A 10,750-nucleotide genomic window follows, 5' to 3' on the forward strand; every position below is an offset into this window, starting at 1 on the left:
GATGGCGGGACAAAAGCGGATGCCGCCCGTGCGCGGTCTACCGGCTGGGGAATCGGATGATCCCTGGGTCTTAGGCGCTGCACGGGGGTGACATCCGCATCTAAGCCGATCCAGAGACGGGCGGAGCTGGCCACGGGGGGCGGGCCGATGTTTGGCAGCACGGGCGAAAGGTCGGAGGACCTATTGATCACGAGCTGGGAGATCGGTCAGCACCCTGGTATATATATAACGGAGCAGAGGAAATGGATTCGCCGCGGGTATCAGGCTATGGGTGATACGCAAAGTCGGCGGCAGGCGTACCAGGTCGAACGCGAGGAGCAAAGGGCGAGTAGGAGTAGGTCCCCGGAGCTACAGTTATTGGCCTCACCGCTAGTGTCAACCGCGGGATCCATGGGACCGACGGTATCCCCGGTGGTATCGCCGGGGTACACCGAGGCGGAAAGTGACCTGGAATTGGTGAGCTGGGAGCCGGCGCCACGGAGAAAACGCGCACGCGAGGCGAAGCGCGAGGAGCCCCGGACCAGCAAGCACGAAGAGCCCCGGACCAGCAAGCGCGAGGAGCCCCACACCGGCAAGCGCGAGGAGCCCCGGACCAGCAAGCACGAAGAGCCCCGCACCGGCAAGCGCGAGAAGCCCCACCCCAGCAAGCGCGAGGAGCGGCCTGATGGAGGAAGGAGGGGGCGCACGGAGACGCGGAAGGAGGAGCCCAGTGAGCGGGCATCGAAGCGGGCGTCCACGCGTTCGACGCGTACGGCCAAGGAAGAGGAGTCGTCGGCACGCACAAGGGGGACATCGACGGCGCGGCGAGGGGATCAGCGGCCGACAGACCCACAGGTCGAGGAGCCGCAGCCAACGCCGACCGAAACCGCGGTCAAAGAGCCGCAGACAACGCCGACAGAAACCGCGGTCAAAGAGCCGCAGGCAACGCAGGCCGACATCGCGGAAAACAACGCGGCCGCTGAGGCACGACGCCTCGCGGAATGGCACCGGCGGTTCGCGCTGGCCGCGGCGACGGAGGAGCGGAGGCAACGGCGTGTATGGGAGGACGCCCTGACGCTGGCAAAGAGGCTGAAGGCCACGCAGGAGGCTGAAAAGGCGGCGCAAGAAGCGGAGGCGGAGCGCCACAAACGGGACGTCGCGCACCAATGGCGGTGTATTAGCCGGATCAAGCCGGCTGACAACGCGCGCGGCCAAGGGGATCGGCATCAGCAGCAGCATCAGCAGCAGCAGCATCAGCAGCAGCAGCATCAGCAGCAGCAGCAGCAGCAGCATCAGCATCAGCAGCAGCAGCAGCAGCAGCACTGGCACGGGCCACAGGGAGCCGCCATCGGGCCGTTCGTCTCGCAGGAGGTGCGCTCCGCGGTACGAGACGGCATGATGTGGCACGTGCAAACGCTGCACATATCGTGGGCCTCTGGGCCCTCGCCCCAGCAGCCCGGGCAAGAGGCGAGGGAGGCTCGACTGTGGGAGGAGGCACCACGCGCCAGTGACGAGAGGGACCCGAGGCGGCGGGCACGGCCACAGGAGTCGACAGGCCCAGCGGTGGCACCCACAGCCGAAAAGGTGCCCGAGGAGGCGCCCGGGGGGACGGCAGAGGTCGAGACGGAGGGAACGACGAACACGCCAACATCACTGACGGCGGAGGGCCCAGCGGCGGCACCCAAAGTCGAGGTGGCGACCGACGGCGAAGCGGATGACGGCGCGAGAGCAACGGCGGAAGCGAAGAAGGACGAACACTCACCTGAGCCATGGGAGAGAGGTCCTTGGCGATGGCCGGAACCCGGCCAGGGCGAGCGTCCGAAGCTGGGCCGACAGGCGTCGTGCCCAGGGGAGCGGGCGGAGGCGCGCCGGCCCGAGCTCCAGCGCCAGGCATCGTGGCCCCAGACGAGGTCGGCGGACAACTCACGGTGGCGGTCCGTCAAACGCGAGGAGTGGCCGGCCGTCGTCCCGCGCTCTCTCGCGCGGATAAAGCCAACCGCAAGGAGAGTGAAGCGTCTGGTCAATGACGGTGGCGTCCGGTACCGGCTATTGGTGTCCATCGATCGGCAGGAGGTATTCCGGGCTAGGTATTGAGGAGAAAAGAAGAGTAGAGAAGAAGAATGAAAGAAAAAGTAACTGAAAACAAGAACAAATAAAAGAAAAACGAGGGGGAACGTCGCTAATATTAAACGACACGACAAAGAGTGCGTGCGAGAGAGACAGAAAATCAGTCTGAGCGTGACGTCACGCGCTGCGTAGCCACTGTATATTGATTTGTTTCCTTTGGCTATAAAAATGATCTGATCTGATCCAGATTCAGCAATCTGATAGATATGGTCGTTATATATGATTCTGCGTTTTTAGTTTTCTCAAATCTGCAATATTGTGGATGCAACAGATTTTCGTCCTTTGTGGGGGCGGAAGGGGGTGGGGCGAAATTTTGAGATAAAGGTTTTATAGTGAGATCTAACAGAAGTGCGGATACCAAATTTGGTTACTCTAGCTTTAATAGTCTCTGAGATTTGTGAATATCCCCAGATTTGCATCCTTTGCGGGGGCGGAAGGGGGTGTGGCGAAATTTTGAAACAAACTCGTCTCGGTCCGATATATTAGAAGTGTGGATACCAAATTTGGTTGCTCTAGCTTTTATAGTCTCTGAGATCTAGGCGCTAATGTTTTACTCTAAGCAAAGCCGCCTATGCTACGTGTGTGTTAGAGAGAGACAGGGCGAGAAAAAATGAAATTGTTTTCTTGATGCTGGCTATAATAATGATACGATCCAATTCAGATTCTGCAGTCTGAAAGATATGGTCATTCTCTACGATTCTGCGTTTTTGGTTTTATCTTATCTTTAAAATTGTGGATGCCACAGATTTTCGACCTTTGTGGGGGCGGAAGTGGGCGGGGCAAAGTTTTGAAATATTTTTGTAGCAGTGACATATCACAGAAGTCTGGATCCAAAACATCGTTGCTCTGGCTCTTATAGTCTTTGAGCATTAGGCGCTGAAGGGGACGGACAGACGGACAGACGGACGGACGGACAGACGGACAGACGGACGGACGGACAGACGGACAGATGGACAGCCAGACATGACTCAATCGACTCGGCTATTGATGCTGATATACTTTATGGGGTCGGAAACGAATCCTTCTGGACGTTACACACATCCACTTTTACCACAAATCTAATATACCCCAATACTCATTTTGAGTATCGGGTATAAAAACAGGGTCATACCTTGCATCAGAGGAACAGCGGGGCATCGCTAGAAATGATCGGTAAAGCTTGAATGAAGGCGGCGGAAGGCGTGAAAGCGGGAGGAAAACTTACCCGAAGCATCCAGAGGGCCAGAAAACCAGGAAACCAGGAAAACCAGACGCGCACAAGAAAAACAAAGAAAACACCCGGCATCGCGAGAAAATAGTACGTTTCCAGTCCATTGAGGAATTCGCGATCCGGAAGTAGAATACGCACGCTGCGACATATCGAGTAGATCACAAAAACGACCTTACGCTTTATCGAGTGGAGCGTAAGGGCAACGCTGTGTCATATCGAGTAGGTCAGAATAGCGACCATACCCTATATCGGGCGGGGCAAAAGAAGCAAAAGAAGCACCCGGGTCGAGAACAAAGCAAACCTGGGACGCGGAAAACCGGGGTTTTCCGCCAATAAAAGAAAGGGGGAAGTGTGAGGAAAGGTATTCCCACAAGTAGGGGGCAGTATAGGGTTAAGCGCTAACGGCCGTTATCCGGGGATATCCGGAGGCGGCGAATTCCCGAGGAGAGCTCTCCCGGGGAACCAAGATGAGAGGGGAGGACCCCTGGAGAGAGAGCAGCGGGATGACGGGATCGGGCCGGCAGTGGCCCAGCGCATGACCAAATATGGTCATGAGATCACGCCACCAGCCAGGTCCCGTTGGAAAGCGACAAGGGAATGAAGGAACGCCGATGGAAAAATACGGGCACCGCATGGCGGAAAGTGCCGTTAGCGCCAGGCGGCATCGGCGGCGCCGACGCAGAAGCGAGCCTATAAGAGGAGGGCCGCGACCAGGAACGGGGAGAGTCAGCAAACGGAGCTAGCAAGAGTGAAGTGAATAGTGAGCCACAAGAGTGAGACCAAGCGAAGGGAAAAGAACTTTAGAAAGCGAACGCGTTGTGTGAGGATTGAGAGGCGGACTCGAGCGTGCAGCCAAGAGCGAAAGACCCCAATCCCTTGAACCAACGGTGCCACGCTTGAAGCGCATCCCACCAGGAGTGAGGCACCCTCGGGCCGAAAAGCCAAGTGAGTCGAGTGAGAGCGAAAGCGTCAGGCGCCTGACTGAGAGGCGGATTTGGGCCACGTGCCAAGAATCGCTAGCCCCAGTCAGTAGAGCCGGCGGTGCCACGCTTGGCGACGCCGTGGGGAGCCCAGGGAGCGACACGCTCATCGAACCACAGAGGAGAACCAAGAGGAGAACCAGCACCGGAGTCGGAATAGCGTAGGATAGACTTAAGATACCAATAAAGCATATTAGCATACCAGTACAAGACCCAACCCGTGCCTTCTTACTTGTTTGTAGCGGCGTCTGCCGGAGGAGAGCCATACTGACTTAGTATCGGGTATAGCTGTAGAGTTGCGGTGTCCGCAGCAACTCACAACGTTCCCCCTCGTTTTATTTTGGAAATATACAAAACAAAACTTTATAATATATCGTCGAATTATTTATGTCGGGTCAAGCAGCTTAAATATTTTAAATTATTGCCAGTGGTGCGGCCCAAAGGAAATGCATTTTGGTTTTGTCGTTTCCAATGCCCCCACTGCAAAGATCATTTGCTACCGCATATGCGCATGCAGCGGAATTCTTTCGTCTCCTTATGTCGCAATCTCTCGGACTCGGCTTAACAGCGTCCCCGAGCAGCTCTAACGCTCTCGGGCTATCATACGCTCTCGCTCGCGTCTAAGCTTGCTGCATAGGGCCCGGCAGATTGGCCCTTCAGCCCTTGCATGGGCAGTTTTGAGCTAATCGTCGCAGCTATTAGATTAACATCCTCGCATCAATCGTTCGCCCAATCATTGCCATATGTACATACGCGATAAGTAGGTTTACATATGCAAATAAATTGTGAATTATAACAGCCTCTCGACTTTCATTAACTTCAAATTGCAACAGTTATTAAAAACGCCTAATAGCTTAACATTTGGTGACCCCGACGTGATTGTGCAATAAATAATCTATCAGTGCAATCACCAACTAATATAGCATTCAAAGATCTAAACTAATTGCCATCTCAACCAGTGTCATCAACCACATAAGTTATCCATAAGTTATCTATTGCTCGTGTTACTCTTTGCGACGATGGCAGCCATGTGACTAAAACTTTAGGACTTGCGTGGGATCCGGTTTCTGATCTACTATTATTTTCGCTCTCGGCCCTTCAATCTTCTTTGAATTCCTGCTAGCGCTCTGTTTTGTCATCCATAGCGCGATTCTACGATCCTCTCGGACTAGCTGGTCCCGTAATTACTAAATCCAAAATCTTTCTCCAGCGTTTGTGCCAAGAGAAGTTGTCCTAGGATGAAAGCCTTCCAGTCGCACTGAACACCGAGTGGCAGGAAATATGCACCAGGTTTGGTCAGATTCGTCGACTTGAATTTCCTCGGCTTGTAGTCCTTCCAGACTCTACGCTGGAAATTCACGGATTTTGCGATGCCAGCAACGAGGCTTATGGTGCATGCATTTTTGTCATGTCCTAGGGTCAGCATTCCAGCAGTCACTTACTGTGTGCCAAATCTCGTGTGGCTCCTTTGAAGACACTTACAGTACCAAAGTTGGAGCTTTGTGGAGCGGAGTTGCTGGCTAGGCTCATATCTGAGATAGCTGGAATGAATGTATTCAAGGGAAGGTGTTACTGTTGGTGTGATTCTGCCGTTGCGCTCTCTTGGATTCGGGACGAGCCGTCAAGATTTAATATTTTTGTTGCAAATAGAGTGTCAACGATTCAGGAAATGACCGAAAAAATGGAATGGCGCTATGTTCCCACAGCTTTAAACCCAGCCGACATTCTGTCTCGAGGGGCTCATCCGACTGAGCTGAATGAGTCACCTCTTTGGGCTCATGGTCCTCCATTTCTTTGCGGCTCCTCAGATGACTGGCCACCCACTGTGCTACCTGATAAGCCAGCCCTTGAACTTCGTCGGAAGGCTCTTCTGCTCAAATCGCCCTACATGGACATTATTGCTAATTCCAAGTATGCGAATTCATTTCCTTCTTTGCAACGCGTTTTCGGATACATTCACAAGTTTTGCAACCGAATTCGGCGCCCCGGTCTCACTGTCTCAGACATTGAACATGGAACCCAGGTATTGCTACGACTAGTCCAGCGTACTCATCTATGGGAGGACATGAAGTCACTGCGGGCAAGGGGAGCAGTCTCCTCATCGAGCTCAATCGCATCGTTATCGCCATTCATGGATCAGTTTGGACTTCTCAGGGTAGATGTTCGACTGAAAAGCTCTTCGTTGGAATTTGATGGCCGTCATCCAATCATCTTGCCCAGCAGCCATCCACTGACTCTTGCAATAATCTCCCATTTTCATGAGCGGAATCTGCAGGCTGGTCCTCGAGCTTTGCTTGGACTAATTCGTTCCCAATATTGGCCTATTGGGGGGAGGAAGACGGTAAACAAGGCAGTAAACAAGTGCGTAAGATGCTTTCGACTGAAGCCCAGGGTATTGGAGCATATTATGGCGGATCTTCCAAAGGAGCGGCTCGATGGTTCTCATGCCTTTGAGATCACAGGCGTGGACTTCTGTGGGCCGTTTTTCTACAAACCGGAGGCACGCAACAAGGCTCCAATCAAGTGCTACATCTGCATCTTCATTTGTTCCGCTACCAAGGCTGTTCATCTGGAGCTTATAAAGAACTTATCCACAGTTGCTTTTCTACATGGACTAAGGCACTTCATATGTACTAGACGAAAGCCGCGGCAAATTTGGTCAGACAACGCAACCAATTTTGTCGGCGCTAAGAATGAGCTGATGGAATTAAAGCGCCTGGTCCTCAGCGATGACCATCAGAAGGCGCTGCTGGATTTTTGCTTGGTCGAGGCTATAGACTGGCATTTCATTCCTCCGCGCTCCCCTCATTTTGGTGGTCTATGGGAGGCTGCAGTGAAGACGGCCAAGTACCACTTCTACCGTGCGATAGGCAACTCGGTTCTTGGATTTGACGAGCTGCGGACGCGGTTGTGCCACATCACGGCAGTGATTAATTCAAGACCTTTAGTTTCAATTTCAGAGAGCCCTGCCGATCTAGACGTTCTAACTCCAGCGCATTTCTTGAATGGTGGCCCTCCTGCTTCGTTCGCTGAGCCTGACGTCACGCAGCTAAACTTCGATCGCCTGGACGGCTGGCAGCGCGTTTCGTACCTGCAGCAGCTCTTTTGGTCCCGGTGGAAGGAGGAGTACATAACGTCACTGCAGCAGCGCTCAAAGTGGCGCACTGTGAAGCCTAGTTTAGCTGTCGCCGATTTGGTTCTTGTCAAGGATGAGAATCTTCCTCCCATGAAGTGACCACTGGCGAGAGTGGTCGAGCTTTTGCCTGGACGAGATGGCGTTTCCCGAGTTGCTGTGCTGAAGACGTCATCTGGAATCACAAAGCGCGCCGTCAACAAGCTGTGCCTACTGCCAAATGCTGTTGCTGTTGAAAGTCAGGCTTCCAACGGGGGGAGTATGTCAGATCAAGCAGCTTAAATATTTTAAATTATTGCCAGTGGTGCGGTCCAAAGGAAATGCATTTTGGTGTTGTCGTTTGCACTGCAAAGATCATTTGCTACCGCATATGCGCATGCAGTGGAATTATTTCGTCTCCTTATGTCGCTATCTCTCGGACTCGGCTTAACAGCGTCCCCGAGCAGCTCTAACGCTCTCGGGCTATCTCGGACCCACAACGCTTCCTATGCTAATGCTAATTCGATTGGTGGCGTTTCGCCATCTGCCATCTGTTCTATCTAGAACCACCAGCCGATTATAAAAACAATTGTGTTGAGTAAGGTAGTCTTGAGTAGTCTGAGGTACTCAGACTAGCACAGCGTAATACTTGATACAGCCGAACATCATTAATAATTACTCTTATCAGTCTAGTGTGTGGGTAGTCGGAAGCTCACATCTTTTTTATGTGGTTTTGTAATCTACAAAATGTCTACATAAGAGTGAAAAAAAACCCATATTGATATTTACATCTATAACTATTCTGGAGTAGTCTCTGTGGCTTCTTATTTAGGCACGTCGGACTCAACCAGATTACTTCCGGCATTCAACTGGCCCTGCTGGACATCAACTGAGGATTGCTTTTGTTCGCTTGGAGCTTGGGGCTTCAAAACACTTTTCTCCCGGGATCGTAGAAGATTATCGAGTCCGCCAAAAGGAGCCTCAATGACAACGTAAAGCAGATACGAAATGAAAATAGTGATCCCAAAGTCAGACCAAAATTTCTGCATCTGAAAATCATCAATGAGGTTAGTTAAAAATAAGCAACCATCAACTACTAGAAACAAAACCTACTACAATTTGTCCGAGAAATAAGTATTAGTACGAACGCTTCTACTGTTGACTTCCTGTACGAAAAGGTGTCAGATGTACACGGAATAGGAGAGTCTCGAGAGAGGCTGCCACAATGGCGAGGATAGGAAACTGTTGGCCAGACCGCCATGGCCCTGCATGCAGGCAAAGACGATCCAACACAGGGCTAAGGGCCAGCCCACTCTGGTAAGCGTGTAGTACAGAAACTCCTTGAGGGTGGACAGGGGTGGAGCACTCCATTGGGTCGCAGGGTACAGGGCAAACATCGAGGTGAAGATCATGGCCAGACTAAGAACCCATCCAGACCATACCAAAATCCGGCTTATTTGGAACTTCTTCCTACAATTCAGGTGAAGAAAATATCCAAAAAGAAATGAAATCAGCCAAGGTGCCGAATGAGTATGTGTGGCAGAATACAGTTTCCTTCCGGCATCTCCTTCGGTTCCATTCCTGCAATTAAATGGGGTTGAAGAACTCCAACGACAAACAGAAGCATCGTGGACCTACTTGAAGAGCAATGAGTATTTGTTGACTATCATCGTGGCAAAGAGGCAGGACGATAGTAGGAGAACAAGAACCGCGATGCCAGCTGCTGCCTTTTTGCCCCACTTATACAGTGCAATCAGCAGAAGCGGAGAGATTATATAAAGCTGCATATCCACTGCCCAGTACCATGTGGGATCCAGGCACTGAAAACGATTATCGTACAAATGGTAATAAGAGTAGATCTATGACTTACAATATTGCTTGTAGCATAATTCTGCACGAAGAGCAGCGTCCAGAACCAGCCCTTTTCATAGGCGGCTGTACCATGGAATCCACCTTTAAAATAAGGTCCCCCAGAAACAATGGGCGTCAGCTTTATGTAAACTAGGATTGCTATTGCAAGTATCGGCACGATCCGTATAATACGATGAAGATACATAAGCGGCACATTCAGTTTTCCTTTGGATCTGTAAGAAAATTGGCAATAATTCTCGATGGATACAAAATATCTCAAACACTTACTTATCCATTGAGCGAAGAGCAACCGTAGCCACTAGTAGGCCAGCAATAAAGAAAAAGGAATCAACCGAAAAAAAATCCGTGGAGAATAAAGCTGGAAAAGGATTCCGCGACCCACTAGCAAACAAAAAAACAGAGCTGAATGGTTTTTGCACATACAAGCATGAGGCCACTAAAACCGAAATCATATTGAAGGTATTTATATTTGGAGAAACAAAACAACACAGAATAGGGACATGCAGCGGATTCCATCAAGACAACTGATCACGTTCGGATTCGATTTGCTGTCGACAATGCGGAAGATGGCACGGGAACTTGACCGTGCCGAGCACATCTTCACAGTCACAGAGATACTACCTGGTAGGCAAAATACGAGTTAAATCATTCTGTAAATCATTCCGTTCTCTCCGGTCCTCACTCTGATCCTGGCACAGAAAGTAGTCGTAGAGCGTGCATAGACCCACGATAGTACCCATCAAGCCAAGAAGTACACTGCAATCCATAGTATGAGTCACAGAAATTGATTATGATAAGGTCTAACTTACACTGTGAAAATGGTCATTCCATCCCAAGGTTTCGATTCACTTGTCTGATAGCTGGCCTCGCTAAATTTTATATTTGTGCTGCTTGAGTTCAACAAATTCTGCATTAACTGCTCCAGAAACGTATCCATATGTGCCGCAGAGCAGGAAGCCGGAAAGCAAGATGCGATCTTGATCGAAATGGATACGGCGGGTACAATTAGAAAACAGTACTTTCCATGTATGCTGTGACTACTGGTGATCTCCTCGCTGATCTTGACTCATCGAAGTTACCCAGATGGTAGACATTGCCGGACAGCACTCCTGAGGGAATGGAGCCCCAAGCATCGATCACTGCTCACAAAATTCGTCAACTTCAGTTCTCATTGACTTGAATATAATTTTCATTATTTACTTACTCTTAAGGGCCCATAATTTTCCAGTAGTGAGCGCCTGCATGAACTGAGCCATGTCCGCGAAACACAACAGATCCTCCTGACTGGGTATTCGGGGGTGGAAAAGATCCAAGTCCGGGAGCAATTCATACGGAAGTTTTCGGTAAACTTCCCAGCGGGCGGAGACTTTTTAAACGCTGGTAATCTTGCAGGACATCTCCGTCTTTCAGTTGTGCGGCACTGACAAGTACCAGTCCGCAGACAAGTAGACTGCTTAAAACGTTCACCAT

General features: G+C 51.1%; 1 protein-coding gene and 1 pseudogene across 1 annotated transcript; one reads left to right on the forward strand and one right to left on the reverse strand.

Annotated features, from left to right (window-relative positions):
• Positions 1-267: 267 nt before the first annotated feature.
• Positions 268-8,101, forward strand: LOC113566888 (translation initiation factor IF-2-like). Its single transcript, XM_026994051.1, has 4 exons — positions 268-456; positions 760-1,134; positions 1,348-1,759; positions 8,097-8,101. The coding sequence occupies exons 1-4, from the start codon at positions 268-270 to the stop codon at positions 8,099-8,101; spliced, it is 981 nt and encodes a 326-aa protein (XP_026849852.1).
• A 14-nt stretch (positions 8,102-8,115) lies between these two features.
• LOC113566886 lies at positions 8,116-10,750 on the reverse strand (annotated as a pseudogene).

The sequence above is a fragment of the Drosophila persimilis genome, unplaced genomic scaffold, assembly GCF_003286085.1.
Source record: "Drosophila persimilis strain 14011-0111.01,24,50 unplaced genomic scaffold, DperRS2 tig00001190-arrow-arrow-pilon, whole genome shotgun sequence".
In the NCBI taxonomy this organism is placed as follows: Eukaryota; Metazoa; Arthropoda; class Insecta; order Diptera; family Drosophilidae; genus Drosophila; species Drosophila persimilis.